Consider the following 18,085-nt stretch of genomic DNA (forward strand, 5'->3'; position numbering starts at 1 on the left):
AATGATTTCTGAAGGATCATGCGACACTGAAGACTGGAGTAATGGCTGCTGAAACTTCAGCTTTGCCATCACAGGAATAAATTACATTTTAAAATATACAAAACAGAAAACAAATTGTACAGTGACAAAGCTGCATGTACCAATGAAAGCTGCATGTTACTTGACTTTGACCATCTATTCTCAGTATCACAGCTACAGCGGCAAGTATCGGAGCAGCTGGAATCCCTCAGGCTGGCCTTGTTACCATGGTTATCGTTCTTACCTCAGTGGGTTTGCCTCCAGATGACATCTCACTTATTGTAGCTATCGACTGGATCCTGTAAGTACAATACAATTAAATACTACAGCATATACACCACAACAAAGCTCAATGAAAATCAATCTCATGCATCGATTTTCATCAGGGACCGATTTCGAACAATGATCAATGTGCTTGGAGATGCATTAGCGGCAGGAATCATGGCTCATTTGTGCAAAAAGGACTTCCAGAAAGACATCCAATCCTCTAACAACTCAGAGAGAGTAAGATATATCCACCATGTGCTCATTCACATATCTATATTCCTAATTAGGAAATAAGCAAGTATTGTACAGTAGAGGTCTGTTGCTTACCAGTAACAATAATTAGCCCTGGTCAAAAGTATCATATTTTTACAGCTGCATAATGTCTGTATTTGGTGTCTTGCAGAGAGATACAGTGATATCATTCGGAAACCAAAGCGTGCAGAGCTTTCCCACATCTGAGGTTCCACTTCTGGCAAACAGGGACTACATCTTAGAGGTTGTCGGCGATCAGGTGATCGAGAGGCCGACTGCCTGTTATAACCTCTGCCAAGTCTAACTTTGACAGACGATACTAAGCAGGAGCAGAAGTTGCCTTGACTTCACAAAAACCTTCCCCCTTTTCCTCCCCTTTGTTCCACATTTGTGCCATTGTCTTTTTACATCACAGATGTTACCGTTTCCCAAAGTGTCGCCTTTGGTGAACATTTGGGTGCTTTTGACACCTTAACTTGGGGGTTTTGTAAATTATAAAATCATTTTTTTTAATGTTCTTCTAGCATTGCCTTAAAATGCAGTAGTTAATAACAGACCACAATAATAATACTACCACAATAATAAAACCACATCCAAAAGGGAAACATTATGCAACTAGTTAGTCGACTGGGGCTCCACATATGGATCATCAGTGTCCTTGACATACAGTGTACAGTGATAACAAAATATGACTTGTAATGACTGCAAGAACAGAGGTGGTGTAACGCTTCATTGTTCATAGTGCACAATTCCTGTTCAATTCATCTGGGATTGCAATTTGATTATGTTTGGATAAGTCGCTGTACATTGTAATTACCAATTGCTTATTTTCTTAATAAAAAATGAAAAAAAGTTAACTGTGTTATTCATACTGTAAAAGAACAGGAAGTACTAGTTACTGGTTTTTAATTTAAACCTAAAATGTGTAGTAAATAGCTTTCTGAAAGTTTTACCCCTATATTGATTTCAGTTCACTAATACCAAGACACAAATTTCGAGATTTGCAGTGATGCCCGATATTTTATTTCACATCTACATGTTAGACAGTAGCTCATAACAGATGTTCACTGTAGAATCAAAAATGATTTCATTAAAAAAAATTAAGACACTCATCAATATCAACACGTAAAACCGTACACAGTAAGCTAAATAAATAAATTCCACCATTCAGTAATCTTCCAGTATTTTCTACATAAATTAAGGCTTAAAACAAGCAACCATCCAGTAAATTCTACTTGACATTTTTTTACAACTGGTATCTCTATTGACTTGCTGGCGATCTTTGAAACATCAGGATATGAAAAAAGATGGACAGGGAAAAGGTTGCTATAATTACTACTAATTACGAAATCACTTTTAAATATTGCACATATGCCAAAACGTGCACAAAGAGAAGAGAATGCCAAGGTTAAGTGTTTCATATCAAGGATGTGTAACCAACAGTGACTGTAAAGCTGCTAATAGGTTCACATGAACCATAAAGTAACAGATGACACTGGTTGATCCAAGTATAGTAAACTGCTGCTTATTACAAACCTGACGAGATAGAATATAGTGTGTCACTGTACAAAAACAGACAATTAGGATTAAATGTAAGTCACCAATAATATAAATATATGCACACACACACACAAAATACCAACCTTAAGTCTTGTAGCAGAGGGAGCATAAGAACTGTCTGTGCTGAACATGATCAAAAATCTTACATGAGGCATCTTGGAAAATTCATGGGTTTGTCTAACTACAGGAGAACCTACGTGGGGTTTTACTAGCTGCTATCTGGAAGACCTCAGGGGGAGTCAAAGCTGCAGGGCATGACTGTACAACTATAAGACTATGAGTGAGCCTGCTGTCCTGCTTCTAGCTTCACCATTGCTCATCGGTGAGATCTACAGCTGAAAACCTCTGGAACAAGTTGAATATGAACCACTAAGGAAGGCTAAATAAACAGCAAACCAGTGGCCAAATCAAAGTCAACCGCTGTCAGATAGCCAAGTTGTATCTTTACGATTTGGTCCGATGCCTGAAATATGAATACTAAAAGCCCTCAAAATACTCAAATCATGAAATGTGGTTATCTAGTATTTCTCATGGACTAAAAACTCAGTTGACCGCATCTGTAAATATGGATATGGTCTTGTGTTGACTTATACTGCACTGCACCTATAAATGGATAAATTAAAGAACTGATTAAAAGATAAAATAAAGAAACAAAACAAAAAGTTGAGCAAAACAAAATAAAATTTAATGATTGTAAATGCCATGTGAAACAAAACAAAAGATTTCAAAAGGAACACAAAAGCAAAAAAGAAAAGAACAAAACACAAAAATATCACAAGGCAGTCTTAAAAAGCATATGCATTAGTACTGGATACCTATTTTCAAATAACCAAACTAAACTTGAAGTATGTTTTAGCCTAGAGAAACAAAATGAAAGAAAACGCAAACCATAAACATAGGATGCTGATGCTCAAAGGTGATTACATTTTTACATAAATACTCAGTACCTAGTATTCAGATGTCCAAATCATTTTGGAATATGCTTAGGGATGTGCAACCTGCACCTCTGCTGGGGGAAACTAAACCTTCCATTCATGTCTTTGGTCCTTCTTAGTTATCAGTCTATTCAGAGGGTCCCTTACAAAAAATTAACAAGTCAGTTAAAGATTTTCCCCTCACGGAACACTCTGCTTTCTTTACCATTACCTCTTTTTCTCAATAGATCACTCAGCATGCTGCATTTAAAACTCAGATTTTAATAAACAAACTGTTGTGAGATGGATCGTGAGATTCCCGCCAAACCAAAAAGTGCTACATTATTGAGGGCAAAGAGGAAAAATGACATCAAATTAAGGCATCATAAATACTGAAGAGCTATGTAGGATGTAGATACTGACAAAAGAAAGACAAAAATCTGAGTTTTAAATCCAGCTTCTGGTGAATGAGGAGTCCGACCACATATGGCACATAGCAACAATATCAGGCTAACATCAGAGACACAAATTTGTATCAAATGCGAAATTGGTCAAATATTGGGAACGCCTAAAACACTTGTATTTGAAGCATCCAACAGCTTGAATCTTAAAAAAGAAACAAAAAGAGACTGTCAAACAGATGTCTAAACGAGACTTAGAAACATGAACATTTGCAAAGACTTGATTACACTAAAAATAATAGTTTTTCTTTTTCAAAACTGCGCCAATTTCTCTGGCTTCAGACAACATCTCTCTCCTTCATTTTCCTGGCAACCCTGCTTTCTACTTGTGCGACTTGCTCGTTTTGAACGACACTTGTAAAATCTTGTCCCCGAGGCGGTAGCCGTTGAGGCTGGCGATAGCCATGGCTGCCTCTTCATAGTTTGGCATGGTAACAAACCCAAATCCTTTGCACTTGTTGGTGTTGAAGTCACGGATCACTTTGACATTTGTGACAGCACCGAAGGGCCCGAACATCTGCCACAGAATGCCCTCATCTGCATCCTGGCCCAGGTTGTAGACGAAAATACACCAGCCTGACGAGGAGTTTCCAGGCACGTTAACACCAGACATGCCACTCATGTGGTCCACACTCATTGGAGAGAACCTGAGGGCAGTCAAAGCTGCAGGGCATGACTGTACAACTATAAGACTATGAGTGAGCCTGCTGTCCTGCTTCTAGCTTCACCATTGCTCATCGGTGAGATCTACAGCTGAAAACCTCTGGAACAAGTTGAATATGAACCACTAAGGAAGGCTAAATAAACAGCAAACCAGTGGCCAAATCAAAGTCAACCGCTGTCAGATAGCCAAGTTGTATCTTTACGATTTGGTCCGATGCCTGAAATATGAATACTAAAAGCCCTCAAAATACTCAAATCATGAAATGTGGTTATCTAGTATTTCTCATGGACTAAAAACTCAGTTGACCGCATCTGTAAATATGGATATGGTCTTGTGTTGACTTATACTGCACTGCACCTATAAATGGATAAATTAAAGAACTGATTAAAAGATAAAATAAAGAAACAAAACAAAAAGTTGAGCAAAACAAAATAAAATTTAATGATTGTAAATGCCATGTGAAACAAAACAAAAGATTTCAAAAGGAACACAAAAGCAAAAAAGAAAAGAACAAAACACAAAAATATCACAAGGCAGTCTTAAAAAGCATATGCATTAGTACTGGATACCTATTTTCAAATAACCAAACTAAACTTGAAGTATGTTTTAGCCTAGAGAAACAAAATGAAAGAAAACGCAAACCATAAACATAGGATGCTGATGCTCAAAGGTGATTACATTTTTACATAAATACTCAGTACCTAGTATTCAGATGTCCAAATCATTTTGGAATATGCTTAGGGATGTGCAACCTGCACCTCTGCTGGGGGAAACTAAACCTTCCATTCATGTCTTTGGTCCTTCTTAGTTATCAGTCTATTCAGAGGGTCCCTTACAAAAAATTAACAAGTCAGTTAAAGATTTTCCCCTCACGGAACACTCTGCTTTCTTTACCATTACCTCTTTTTCTCAATAGATCACTCAGCATGCTGCATTTAAAACTCAGATTTTAATAAACAAACTGTTGTGAGATGGATCGTGAGATTCCCGCCAAACCAAAAAGTGCTACATTATTGAGGGCAAAGAGGAAAAATGACATCAAATTAAGGCATCATAAATACTGAAGAGCTATGTAGGATGTAGATACTGACAAAAGAAAGACAAAAATCTGAGTTTTAAATCCAGCTTCTGGTGAATGAGGAGTCCGACCACATATGGCACATAGCAACAATATCAGGCTAACATCAGAGACACAAATTTGTATCAAATGCGAAATTGGTCAAATATTGGGAACGCCTAAAACACTTGTATTTGAAGCATCCAACAGCTTGAATCTTAAAAAAGAAACAAAAAGAGACTGTCAAACAGATGTCTAAACGAGACTTAGAAACATGAACATTTGCAAAGACTTGATTACACTAAAAATAATAGTTTTTCTTTTTCAAAACTGCGCCAATTTCTCTGGCTTCAGACAACATCTCTCTCTTCATTTTCCTGGCAACCCTGCTTTCTACTTGTGCGACTTGCTCGTTTTGAACGACACTTGTAAAATCTTGTCCCCGAGGCGGTAGCCGTTGAGGCTGGCGATAGCCATGGCTGCCTCTTCATAGTTTGGCATGGTAACAAACCCAAATCCTTTGCACTTGTTGGTGTTGAAGTCACGGATCACTTTGACATTTGTGACAGCACCGAAGGGCCCGAACATCTGCCACAGAATGCCCTCATCTGCATCCTGGCCCAGGTTGTAGACGAAAATACACCAGCCTGACGAGGAGTTTCCAGGCACGTTAACACCAGACATGCCACTCATGTGGTCCACACTCATTGGAGAGAACCTGAGGGCAGGAAATCACATCTTTTAGTTCATCAGATACACACAGTTTTATTAACTGAAAGAATCTTCATTTTTGGGTGAGAGATCAGTTTAGGAAAGAAAAAAACCAAGCAAATAGAGAAACACATTACACATTGAAAGACTTCATTAACCTGAATCTCTGGGCTTGGTGGTGGACAGGCCCCCCGAAGCGGCGAGGCTGTGTGTGGTAAATCGGTGGAATAATTTGTGAGTTTTTCACTTGGTTGGGACTGGCAGCAAACTTCACAGTGATTGGCTCAGCAGCACCTGACGGCTTCTGCCCGTTCAAGTCCTTAATAGCGTCCTCTGCCTCTGCTCTTTTGTCAAATCGAATGAAAGCCACACCACGAGAGAGTCCTGCAATAAGGATAAATTGTTAGCATTCAAATACATACCGGGACAATCCAGGTGTGAAAGAGACAGCTATGCTCATTTACCAACCTGACGCTTGATCGACGAGAACACGGGAGTTGATTATTTTGCCGTAACGCGCAAACATTTCTTCGATGTCCTTCTGCGTCATTGTTTTAGGCAGCCCACTGATGTAAAGATTGGCATCCTTTATGGTGTCAGAGCTTGGCCTGGCATATGACACCTGTCAGGAAGAGCAAAGTTAAAAGATCAGATCTTGAAGAAATACCTCCCCTGGAGGGGAATCATTTAAAATAAAATTTTTAAAAATTAGAAACTTTAGCTACTTTTTTTCTCCAAATTTTGAGTTTTTAAAATCCTTTTTTTTTTTTAATAAGGAAAACCCCCAAATTGTTGAAAATTATTTTTACCATGTTTTTTTCCTTAAAAATACTAAATAGAATTATTTTATAGAAATAGAAAAATTTGAAAATATTCTATACAATTCAAACAGCATTAAAGCAACCTGTAAAACCCATAGATAATAAAATTGATGAATCTAAATATTGAAAAGTCAGATATGGCCACAACCAAGATGCCATCAGGTCTGAGCAATTCAACAATTTAATTTGTTCTCGCTGCCTTGGTCTCAAAACCGGCGGTCTGAGGCAATGACACATTTAACTTTGCACAGGAGCACCTTTTGTCACATTACCTTGATAGTTTTAGACTGTAGTCTCAGTCCATTGAGAGTACTGATTGCTCTTTCTGCATCACTAGGGTTAAGATAGTTAACAAATCCGTACCCTAAACTGTGGCCTAGAGAAAAAAAAAAGGAAAACAATAAAACAAACAAAACAAAAAAAAAAAAGTTGAAACGTTCCAAATACAAAGGAAAAAAACATCCTAGTATCAAATGTTAAACTTCTGGGAAAGAAATTAATGCCACCAAACAAATAAATCCGCATTGACTTACATATATGTGGGAAAGGCCTGAGAAAGGAAACTAAAAGCAAGTAATTTTTTGTCAACACTAAAATGAAGGCTACATAATTGTAAAGAAACAATTAAGTGCATCTGAAGTCACAAATCTTTTAAAAACATCACGGCTACAGGCAAACCCCGCAAATAAATACACTGCGTCCCTAAACCAACCGAGACAAAACATATTTTTCTCAGATCTTCCTCTCAACATTATTTTTTGTGTGATTTGAAAGCAGTGAGCCAAGTGCTAATAAATACTTGCCTGCTACTTTGTCCCGAATAAGTTTAGCAGACTCCACCTCCCCAATGCTGCTAAAGAGACTCCGCAGCTCATCTTGGCTCATATTCTGAGGCAAGTAGTTGATGATGAGATTTGTTTTGGAATCTTTAGGCTCATCGGCCATGTGATCTTCGTAACCGTTCGACATGTCATAGACCTCCTGGAAATAATAAAAACAAATTTCTGTGAAGGTTATACACAATAAAAGCAGATATCAACATTTAATTGGACTATTTATTGCAAACTCACTGTGCACTCATTTAAACCTGGGAAAATGTGGTAAATAGTTTTACTCATTACTTGCTGTCGATGCCTGACAGTTTTCTGCATACAATTGTGTAAAGTCAAAATTAGGCTTAAATCTTGCTTATCAATTACTACAGCTGGCGAGCTGGACAGTAATAGAATGACAAACATGCAATTAAAGAAAATAAAAAAACATTCCATTAATTAAAAGCTACATTGTATTGCCTTTCATTAATAATGGAAAGTCTCATTAATTTTATATTTAAAAAATAAACAGACAAACAAACAAACCAGTTGTATGGCTAATTTGTTAATGGGTTTATATTTTTTTTACTACAAGCATCTGCAAGACAGTTTCATCTTACAAATGCATCAGTGATTACACAGAAAACAGATTTTATTAATTTACATAAAATTAATTCCACATTCCCACTCTACATGACACAAATAAACAAAAAACTCATGCCTTCGACAAGCAGAAAAAGTAGCACTACAACCATACTTGAATATCTTCAACCAGAAACAGGAACAACATTACCTTTCAGAGCATATTCTACCTGTGTCTTATTCATATGTAACCAACAAAATGTTACAATCTGCCTTTAATCAGTTTGTTAACTGAGTGATAAGAATATAAAAACCTAAAACAAATTAGCAAAAAGACCCATACAACTGTCAACAGGACTCATTCTGCTGTTATTTTACATGCTATGATCAACACTGCCGCCAATGGAGTCTAGCTGAAACTGCACGTGACCAATTTATTTGCCACAAAAAATAAAATAAGGTAGTGTACATTTAAAAAAAAAAAAGGGGGTTTCAGATGTCTAACAGCACCTCATCAAGGCATTTTTTGGGAAGATAGAGAAAATGATCACTATGGTGAGCCGTGATTATTCCGATATCGGACAGAGTGTCCCATTCATGTTAGAAGAGAGGTCTTATTGTGTATTCCACACGGGTAGCCAGTCAACCTTCAAGGCTGAAACAAACAAGCATTATTACTGACCCTCCTACAACCCAACATTGGAGGTTTTGATAAAGTGGTCTGAATCGCTCATAGACGATTCAGGTCGCTCTACAAGCATGGTTAAACTTACAGCATTTGCCAGGCCAAAAACCTTTGACTGACTTTATGCAACACCTAAATGATTTCTAGTGCATCTAGTTAAAAGCCTACCTCAGGTGAGAGCATTAAACCTTAAGTATGGCTTGCTTATCACACAGGCAACAGCACTACATGGACGAAAACAGCCTACAAGCACTAATCACTACTGACTCCAGCTTACAGATTCAGTATAACGGTAAATAAATGGTTTAAAATCCACATTCAGTCCCTGTTGGACGCAAATTCTACTCACTTTTAAGTATCTAACGTGTCCCCTTCTGACTGCCATGAAGAGCCGTCACAGATCCCAACTCTGAAGATACCAAAAACAAAATAAGGTAATAAAAATACACGCTGACGAGAAGGGGTGGTAGGGAAGGCAAGGTTTGGGGGTTCAGAGTAAAATAAATAAACTAAAATAAAAGAAGGGCAAAAAGATATGATGAGCCACCTTCTGATATAACCTGTGGAAAAAAGAATAACAACCATTGGCCATTAAGAGTGGTGTAGTTTCAGCGTGTATTTTTAGCACCTCACTTTGAGTCTGTCCTGCCTTCACAAAATCTCCATGTTGATATTACATGGTGTACTTGTTACATTACATATTTTATTTTTGAATGCAAGTCTTTAGTTTTGCTTTCATAAATGAAAAAAAAAACCAACAACATTTAAAATACTAGTGTAAATAAAAGCAAACTTTTCTGTACTGCACTATTCATAAAAGGACTGTTTCACCCAAACATGAAAAATGTCTTCACTTTTAATTATCTTTGTCATAAAATCTACCTAATTCTGTTAAACAATTTTTGCCTGCACAAATAATAATAATAATAATAAATAAAAAAAACATTTTTAACACAAAATGGCCGATTAACTTTAATCCTACACTATGACACACTGCAAACCTGTAAAAAATCTTTGGTGCAATAATTTATTACAACTAATTGATAGCACAGAGGTCGAAGAACATCTGTTTAGGGGACAGTACCGTATAATTTCCCACATTTCATACATTTCTTTCATTCACGGCAAAATATTAGCATTTGGGCGGTTAAGCTTATTACACTTATCAAAATGTACGACTGCCATAAATACCGACTACACTGTTCATGCTTTCGTAGGCTGTTGGAAAAACTGAATAAAAGGACATTTGTAATTCTTCCTAGTCGTGGGGGCGTGAAATGTACAACTACCCCGCAGCAGGACATCGCTCTTCCGGTCATGCTTGTCTGGATTACCTCGCCATTGTTACGGTTTCGTATCTTAGCTACAGAACAACAACCTCGCGGCATTACACAGCAAGCTTGTAAAGAATCATCGATTCAAAAATAGGTCTCAGAATTAAATAGCACACAACATGAGGCCTCGTTCCCCACACACCGTCCCCATATTTTCGCGATAACTCCCTCTGTAAAACCCATGCAACTCTCGAGTTCAAACTCGAGCAGGCTGCGCTAAAGGGCCTAACCCAAATAAAGCCAGGCCTCGAACACCGAGTGGATTTATAAACGTTGCTAAATCCTAATAAACAAGTCCAATATAACAAAATCAAACGTTTAAATGTGTATCTGGCGCCTTACCAACTTCAACGTCTCTCCGATTCTGCAGTAGAACGAACGCACGCGGAGCTTTAGCAAAACGTGGCTTTTTGGCGCTGCTCTCTCGTGACACAAAAAACACGCCACTAGGGAACTCTGCGGAGGAAGCGGAAGTCTTAACCCCTCCCACTTTCATAATCCATTCAGATTCAGATCAACACTCACTAATAATAAAATCAGACATTTTATTTGTATAGTATCAGTTTTATTGTGCAAAGTTAAACGCCCTTGCTGTGCGTGTATATAAAACATTTATAGGTGAACAGGCATTGTGAAGAGACACACTAGTTTGTAGAAATTTAAGAAGTTAACTGAATGGTATATCAAAGTAATTAACAGTGAAATATTTATATGTATATGTTTAAAAAACAAAAAAGTGCAAGCATTCAGAAGAAAAGTCCCAAGAATTGAATTCCATAAGTGCTTTTTTATTCTTGGTCCAGGATTCGATACTCTTGTGGGGGTTGATGCCTCATTAGCTGTGCCACTATAATCCAAGACATCACCTGAAGACAGAAAGGTCAAAGATGACATTATAAATCTTGTAAAAGATCAGGGCATAAATTAATTATAATTCAAGTCACAGAGCTCACCAGTAAAAAGAGAACCACTAAAGATGTTATAATGAAGACCTGCAATGAAAGTAGTAATTTCTCCTCAAGTTTAACTTGACAACCCTAGAATAGAAAAAAAAAACAATGTGGAATCTTGCTCAAAACACTGGGATACAAACATAATTTAAATGAATTAACAAATTGAGGCTTAATTTAGCAGTGTTGAAATCTTTTACAGAAATATTCCAGTTTTCCATTTTTAAGATCTACTGACAGACATCTGTAACCATTGTGTGTTTGTATTAATATTATAGTAATTGCACAATTGTCAAGACGTTTGCTTTTTTGTTTTTACACACACTGAGGTACAAGAGTAAATTATTTTTCTGTCGATATTTAATTTAATATAGCTGAAATTGCATTTAACCCATAATACTTATTTTATGTCGCAATGAAATGGAAGCAGTGACAAGATCTTTTTATCCATATTGTGACATATATCCATATGTAACAGATTGTTACATTTTTACTACATTTCTCATCACCTAAAAAGAAGAATTATACATGAATGAATCGTTCACAGTGAGATACATAAAACGAATTTAGAAAATATACAGGGTGAATTTTCATTTCACGCTAACTGTAATGAATGGTATAGACTTCTGTAAAATCAAGCAGAAAATAAATATAAAATAAATATGGTAGCTCAAATGTAATCTGTACCTCATTATATAGCAGCTGGGGTGAGTCTAAAGTCCCATTGCAGGAGTCAAAGCTTTTGTTGCAGCAGCTCAGAGGAACTTCATATTTCCCACTATGATTAAACCAGGGTGTTTCCAACCAGTCTGTGTAGTTCTTAACACCACAACACCGCAACTGTAACAAAAAATAAAGTTAACAATCTGATTCTGCCAAACACATAGAAATCCTAGAGATTTCTGTGCAAATACCTCATGCTGAAGGGCATTCACTGCTTTGGTATCAGGATCTTGGCTGTTACCACTGTAGTTCTGAAACACATCTTTAAGGGGAGCCAAGTCTGCATCAAGCTAAAAAAAGAAAAGAAAAAAGATGTTTAATGTCAAACCATTTCAATGTAACACGCTTTACCTGCATATAGCCAAATAAAATTTCAGTTACCTTCTCTTTATGATTATATGCCAATACAACAGTAGTACCCACAATGCACCACACGATAATGAGAAAATACACAAACTGAAAGACAAGAAATATAGAAATATGAACACCACAGTCCATTAAATTATTTATTTTTAGTTAAAAATAATTTTTTCATCTTACCAATCCGTGTCCACATGAAGGTTTTTTGTTGGACACCAAACAGCCAATGCATCCACTGATTATGAGGATGACTCCTCCAGCAACAGCAAGCTTTGCAGGGAGAGTTATATAAAGGCTGCTAAAAAACACACTGTAAACTTTGTATTTATGCAGAAAGAATGAACCACCCAGACCCGTAATTCCAGCCAGCTGTAAAAAGTGGAGAATAAAGGAGTTAAAAACTTGAGGAACCAAAACAGTGCATGGCTTGTCATGTGCCGTGTGTGTCAGCAGTCATATCATTGTTATTGAAAACTAAGGCTAGTTGTCTTTACTTTATTAAAAGTTCTCAGGGACATTTATGGAAAACAACTTGTCCTGTGAACACGGTTCAACACTTCATTTAAAATCTACTTCAGTCATAGCTGACTCTTTCCTGAATGTATGTATGCTAGAGTGATTTAAGTGTGTTCACTTGTTTACCTGCCTACAGCAGCCATTACAAAAAAATATGCGGATATTAGAATTTAGTTTATAGAAGTCTCAAAAGCTAATATAACTTATAAGTTCTTGTGGTGTAAACCAACATACAAAGCACCCTTTAAGAGAAAAGAAAACATGCAATAATACAAGTCTCTGTAACAAATGCATTAGTATTACGACAAACGAAAGAAGTGCATGATGATGACAAGACTCACCAACAAAAGCAGAGAAGCAATCTTTAGCCAAATTCGGAAACCTCTTATAGCCAACATGGCTCTGCCTTAATCGATTCGCCTGAGCGGAAGATAATCTACATACACATATTTCAATCGCGGTTCTATCAAAGTCTCTCGGTCCAGTTCAACTTCAACAGTGGCAAACGCAGATATGAAAGCTGACTTAATGGATTTAAACCATACAAAACTGCGGAAGTGACCGAATTAACGAGCAAGCAAGTAGGGGGCACTGTACCATAACAAATAAACTATTAAAACGATGTATGAAGAGCAATGTAATCGACTTAAATGTATGTCACTGATTAGATAGATAGATAGATAGATAGATAGATAGATAGATAGATAGATAGATATATTGATTTAGACTGGTAGATAGGTTTGTTTATTTATTTATTTAGGGCACATTACTAATAAGCTTCAAAGCGCATAAAAAGAAAACTGGTAACCAAAGACATAACAATTAGTGTTGAAAGGGAACGCAATTGTTATATTTGCAGCATATCGTTATAAAATGTTATATCTATGTTGCAATCTGGGGGAGAGAAAGAAAAAAGAAAAGAAACAAATACATCAAAGCTGTTTTTTATTGGACGTCATTATTTTGCGACAAGTTGCATTTTGTCATTGAGAAGCAAGATGGCGTCAGCATCAGAAGAACATCAGGGTGCTCCAGACAGCGAACTGGACGAATTATTAGACAGTAAGGTTTGAAGATGGCTTAAATATGAAATTATCCACAGTTATATTGTGCAAATGTTTTATCTCTTTAATAATGTTACGGTTTAGTGTACTAGCGTTTCGGAAGCGATTGTCACGGTGCAGTTGCTGCTACGCTATTAGTCCGGTGCTTACGCTGGTCTCAGTGATTGAAGTTTTAGTAACGTAAAAACATTAGATGTGAATCGGTTAATTGACTTAGAGATAGTCATTCTGTCTTTTTTATAGTCGCATAAAAACTTACAAGTTATGCCCAACCAGGTTTTGTATCTAGATGTACCTTAATCGATGCTGCTGTGCTATTCATACCGTGTGATTGGATTAAATCAGTCACATGATAGTATACCATCAAAACAGATATATAGATATACCCTTGGTACTCCAATGTTAGTGTTTCCTCAACTGCAGGTGCTCTTGATGATTTTGACAAGACCAGTGTGCCTCCTGTGGCCCCTGAGGCCCCCACTGCCCCTGGTCCAAGAACGACAAGTGATGAGAAGGTAATAAACACATTTTCATTATGAAATCAAGCCAATAAAATGATCAGAATAACACTTTATTATCTTTTCACCATTTTCTAGGCATTCTTCCAATTCTGCTGTAAGTTGGTTCCATCATTGCTGATGCTTGATGTATTTGTTTTCTGTTCTTTTCACCCTCAGCCTCCTCTGTTGGAGGACAGTAAGTTCTTTGAGTCTCTCTTTGATGGTGAGATGGCCAATCAAGCACGTGAGGAGTGGGAGAAAGCTATGACTGAGTTAGCGCAAGAAGAACCTGAGCTTCTACAGCATTTTCATAAGCTGTCTGAGGCAGCAGGTAAAGTAGGTGAGTTATCTGAAATGGAGCACTTTATAAATGTTGGATGAAGATATTCAAGTTTAGTTATTTGCCCGCTTTCCAATTGTTTTGACTCTACTTTTTTAATTTAGGCACAGATGTAGCTTCACAGCAAGAGTTCACGTCCTGTCTTAAGGAGACCCTTAGTGGTTTGGCGAAAAATGCAGACAACCTGCAGGTAAACCCATTTGGAATTTCTGCTATTGGAATATAATTCAAGGAAATGGTGGTTTTAAAGATAAACTACCATTCAAAATGGGGTTGGTAAGATTTTGATCTTACATTTTATTAATTAAAGCCTCCTTGTCCATCTTTACTGTTACATTTTATTAAAGGGGTCATCGGATGCAAAATTCACTTTACAAGTTGTTTGAACATAAATGTGTGTTGGAAGTGTGTCCATCCTATAATGATAAAAATCCACCCAGTGTTTTTTTTTTTTAAATCCCTATTTTTTAAATCCCCTTTCTCAGATCAGGCTGTTCTGAGATTCCTGTCAAAATGACGTAGTTCTGCACAGACCGCTCCCACGATAGTTGATTGACAAGCTGTCTTAACTTAGACCTGCCCTGAGTGAGCTGTCATCTATCCGCCATTGTGTTGACTCCGGTGCAGGGGAAGACAAGATGTCTCCGATTAAGAGATTGAGGTGTTTTGTTGTTGGATGTAATAATGAACATAGCAGTCGTCGTTTACTCCGTACATCTGAGTCGCTGAAGACACAGAGGATTAAGGTTACTTTCGCTTTGAAGGGAATGCGCCGATCCCCGATCTGACTAAATGCGTCTATGTTTGCACAAATGATTTGTGATCCAGCTTCATCTACAGAAGAAGTGAGTATAAGGGTTTTTATGAATCTTTGCAAATCATCTAATAATGTGCTAGTTAGCCAGTTTCACGGCTGAAGTTTACAGTCTGCTCACCACTCCACGGAAGAGAGGGGCGGGGTCAGCAGAGCTCATTAGCATTTAAACTTGTGACTCATGGACTAAAAAACAGCTTGCTGAAAACAGAGCTGATTTTGACAGGGGAAAAAGGGTGTTTTTTACACTACCATTGAGAAATTTTAACCAAAGTATGTTATAGACTTTTCATTAAGACCCTAAAGAATCATATCAACTTGTGGAAAATGGGCATCCGATGACCCCTTTAATTTAATGCATCCTTGTTGAATAGAATAATAAAAAATTCTATTGACCCCAAACATTCAAAAGTTAATGTGTGACAGAAGATTCGTAATTTAACTCTAAATGCAGAATGCAGGAATGGCTGGAGATGATCTGGTAAAGACCTTGGAGAACCTGGGAATGAATGAAAATGGAGAGGGAGGAGATGATGGCAATATTCTCCCAATTATGCAGTCCATCATGCAGAACCTTTTATCTAAAGAAGTTCTATACCCTTCTCTTAAAGAGATAACAGAGAAGGTGAGTTGTTTACTGCATCTGCATAACTGTCTTAATGACTGTCCTACTGTTTTGGTCCCAGTGAAGGTGGTAAATGCCTGCTATTAATTAAACATTTGCTTTCAGAAAATCTTGCAACACATTCCATTTAATATTGGAGAAAAATGTACTAATGTAATGCAATTTGCATTTAGTACCCTGAATGGTTGGAGAGCAACAAGCAATCCCTTCCCACAGACCAGTTCATGCGGTATGAGCAACAGTACAAAATAATGGGAGAAATATGCAGCCAATTTGAGAAAGATGGAGACAAAGACAGCGTGTTTGAAAACATTCTGGAACTCATGCAGAAGGTAGAATGCATGTATATTTAATATTAGTGTACTTATTTTAAAAAAATTAATAATTTAGGGCTTTTTTTTTTTTTCATTCTCCTTACTGATAATGTGCCGATTTTTATTTTTTAAAAATGCATTAATTAAAATATCACATCCTTTTTACTTAAAACACATAATAATATTACTTAATATAACCTTTCAGTAACAGCACTATAAATATTTTTGTTCATTGAAATAATGTCTTACCCCTCAGCTGCAAGACTTGGGTCAACCTCCAAAAGAGCTTGCTGGAGAGGCAGTGAGTATTTACCTTTCTTTCTTTCTTTCTTTTTAAATAAAAGTTATGTTATATTTATATCATCAATCAATCTCTTGTTTTTTTATTTAGCCTCCTGGCTTGAATTTTGACCCAGAATCTCTGCACCTTCCTGGAGCGCAAGGGGTCCCGGGACCAGAGCAGTGCTCAATCATGTGATCTCAATGAGGTCAAATTAATATACGTTTGAAAACGATACAATTTGGAGCTAAATATCTGAACCTGAGTTTGACACAGTTGATCATGCTCCCCTTTTAATGGAGTTTGCTTTTGTGTCTGCACTGAAACTGTGAACGTTCACTACATTAATTTTACTTCGTAGTTCTTGTCCACAGAGGTTATTTTCATCTTCATCCCTTATCCGTTCACTGTCCTCACTGTAGAGCAGCTCTTAGCGTTTTGAGTGAAGCTTGATATCTCAGTGTGCTGACAGCTTGGTAAAAATCAAAGTTTTCTGAATTTTGTAAAGGTTTTACACTTTTACTTCAAAGAACATATGACAGGTATTGCAGTGGATTGTGTTTTGAGTAAGCAGAGACAAAAGGACAGGAAAGGGATTTACAGATTGATTGGTTTCATTTTATTTTTAAATCTCAGAAGAATGGTCAGGGTCAACAAATAGCTTCCATCAGATTGATGAAATTATTTTAATATACAGTGTAATGTCCATTTATTCTCGCACTATATCATGTATGCTATTTCTGTGATTTGACAACTAATGTGTGACCAAAACGCATCTCTCAGATTCAGGATTTTCAAAAACTAACTGCAGACACTTAAGATGCAGGCTGATAATATATCCATAATATCATTCTATGACCCATAGACTGCATTTGTAATTGAGTAGAATAATTCTCTCTCCCTTTGTCTTCTAATGGTTACTATGTCTATCGGCATATAGAGCAGGTTGAAGTGTTGCCATGTAAATTTATATAATTCCCATCATTCCTATGGTGGTGCCTCTTTGTGATGTGTTATTTTCACAATAGTCCTAATTTGCCTTGAATATTGTTTGGTAATTTAAAATTTAAAGAACATGTTAAATCCCAGGATACCTCAAAAGTAGGTTAAAGTTTGCAGTCATTGCTTTTGAGGGGATGTTTACGTGGTTCTTTTATGCAAACAGGTTTGAGTGCATTGAAATGGGATCCTTTCACAGGATCAAATGTGGAGTTGGTTATCAGTTTGCTTTCTTGACACGTAGCATTGGCTATATCTTGGTGTGTTGTTATGTGGCCAATACAAAGATTTTGAGAAGGATAGGATGGCCGTGCGGATGAGCTGGACAAAAATATGTAACGGTTACAACACTCAGGGGTTGCTCAAACACCCAAGCACTTAAATCAGATCATCAATATTCTTTGTCCTGTAAATGTTCCTTAAATGTACAGTTCATTGGTCTTGTCATACCACACTGCAAGA

At 37.0% G+C, this 18,085-nt stretch overlaps 4 protein-coding genes across 6 annotated transcripts; 2 read left to right on the forward strand and 2 right to left on the reverse strand.

Annotated features, from left to right (window-relative positions):
• Positions 1-188: 188 nt before the first annotated feature.
• LOC131532201 (excitatory amino acid transporter 5-like) lies at positions 189-1,328 on the forward strand. The gene is made up of 3 exons (XM_058763696.1): positions 189-319; positions 405-522; positions 689-1,328. The coding sequence occupies exons 1-3, from the start codon at positions 246-248 to the stop codon at positions 839-841; spliced, it is 345 nt and encodes a 114-aa protein (XP_058619679.1). The 5' UTR covers positions 189-245; the 3' UTR covers positions 842-1,328.
• A 2,805-nt stretch (positions 1,329-4,133) lies between these two features.
• Positions 4,134-10,613, reverse strand: elavl1a (ELAV like RNA binding protein 1a). Of its 3 annotated transcripts, XM_058763629.1 has the most exons (7): positions 10,481-10,579; positions 9,154-9,213; positions 7,529-7,706; positions 6,998-7,101; positions 6,373-6,526; positions 6,063-6,288; positions 4,134-5,911 (listed from the first exon to the last, which is right to left on the reverse strand). In XM_058763629.1, the coding sequence occupies exons 2-7, from the start codon at positions 9,187-9,189 to the stop codon at positions 5,587-5,589; spliced, it is 1,023 nt and encodes a 340-aa protein (XP_058619612.1). In that variant the 5' UTR covers positions 9,190-9,213; positions 10,481-10,579; the 3' UTR covers positions 4,134-5,586. The 3 variants fall into 3 exon arrangements, with proteins under 3 accessions (XP_058619612.1, XP_058619622.1, XP_058619631.1); XM_058763639.1 differs by lacking the exon at positions 9,154-9,213 and having other exon boundaries at positions 10,481-10,613; XM_058763648.1 differs by lacking the exons at positions 6,998-7,101; positions 9,154-9,213; positions 10,481-10,579 and having other exon boundaries at positions 7,529-7,667.
• A 68-nt stretch (positions 10,614-10,681) lies between these two features.
• Positions 10,682-13,332, reverse strand: tspan37 (tetraspanin 37). Its single transcript, XM_058763673.1, has 7 exons — positions 13,029-13,332; positions 12,352-12,540; positions 12,193-12,267; positions 12,003-12,101; positions 11,776-11,928; positions 11,092-11,175; positions 10,682-11,004 (listed from the first exon to the last, which is right to left on the reverse strand). The coding sequence occupies exons 1-7, from the start codon at positions 13,083-13,085 to the stop codon at positions 10,927-10,929; spliced, it is 735 nt and encodes a 244-aa protein (XP_058619656.1). The 5' UTR covers positions 13,086-13,332; the 3' UTR covers positions 10,682-10,926.
• Positions 13,333-13,602: 270 nt separating this feature from the next.
• On the forward strand, positions 13,603-18,043 carry pex19 (peroxisomal biogenesis factor 19). The gene is made up of 8 exons (XM_058763661.1): positions 13,603-13,749; positions 14,175-14,266; positions 14,429-14,591; positions 14,696-14,781; positions 15,860-16,030; positions 16,204-16,362; positions 16,601-16,645; positions 16,736-18,043. Exons 1-8 carry the CDS (start codon positions 13,686-13,688, stop codon positions 16,820-16,822), a joined length of 867 nt encoding a protein of 288 aa, XP_058619644.1. The 5' UTR covers positions 13,603-13,685; the 3' UTR covers positions 16,823-18,043.
• The last annotated feature ends 42 nt before the right edge of the window (positions 18,044-18,085 follow it).

This window comes from Onychostoma macrolepis, chromosome 02, assembly GCF_012432095.1.
Source record: "Onychostoma macrolepis isolate SWU-2019 chromosome 02, ASM1243209v1, whole genome shotgun sequence".
Taxonomy (NCBI): Eukaryota; Metazoa; Chordata; class Actinopteri; order Cypriniformes; family Cyprinidae; genus Onychostoma; species Onychostoma macrolepis.

Coding starts and splice junctions, on each gene's coding strand:
- LOC131532201 (XM_058763696.1), top strand. CDS start 246: ATGGTTATCGTTCTTACCTCAGTGGGTTTGCCTCCAGATGACATCTCA. Junction 320..404: donor GTAGCTATCGACTGGATCCT/GTAAGTACAATA, acceptor GATTTTCATCAG/GGACCGATTTCGAACAATGA. Junction 523..688: donor CCTCTAACAACTCAGAGAGA/GTAAGATATATC, acceptor GGTGTCTTGCAG/AGAGATACAGTGATATCATT.
- elavl1a (XM_058763629.1), bottom strand. CDS start 9,189: ATGGCAGTCAGAAGGGGACACGTTAGATACTTAAAA. Junction 6,527..6,997: donor TACAGTCTAAAACTATCAAG/GTAATGTGACAA, acceptor TCTTCCTGACAG/GTGTCATATGCCAGGCCAAG. Junction 6,289..6,372: donor TCTCGTCGATCAAGCGTCAG/GTTGGTAAATGA, acceptor TCCTTATTGCAG/GACTCTCTCGTGGTGTGGCT.
- pex19 (XM_058763661.1), top strand. CDS start 13,686: ATGGCGTCAGCATCAGAAGAACATCAGGGTGCTCCAGACAGCGAACTG. Junction 14,267..14,428: donor GAACGACAAGTGATGAGAAG/GTAATAAACACA, acceptor TTTCACCCTCAG/CCTCCTCTGTTGGAGGACAG. Junction 16,031..16,203: donor TTAAAGAGATAACAGAGAAG/GTGAGTTGTTTA, acceptor ATTTGCATTTAG/TACCCTGAATGGTTGGAGAG.
- tspan37 (XM_058763673.1), bottom strand. CDS start 13,085: ATGTTGGCTATAAGAGGTTTCCGAATTTGGCTAAAGATTGCTTCTCTG. Junction 12,268..12,351: donor CTTCATGTGGACACGGATTG/GTAAGATGAAAA, acceptor CTTGTCTTTCAG/TTTGTGTATTTTCTCATTAT. Junction 11,929..12,002: donor TGAATGCCCTTCAGCATGAG/GTATTTGCACAG, acceptor TTTTTGTTACAG/TTGCGGTGTTGTGGTGTTAA.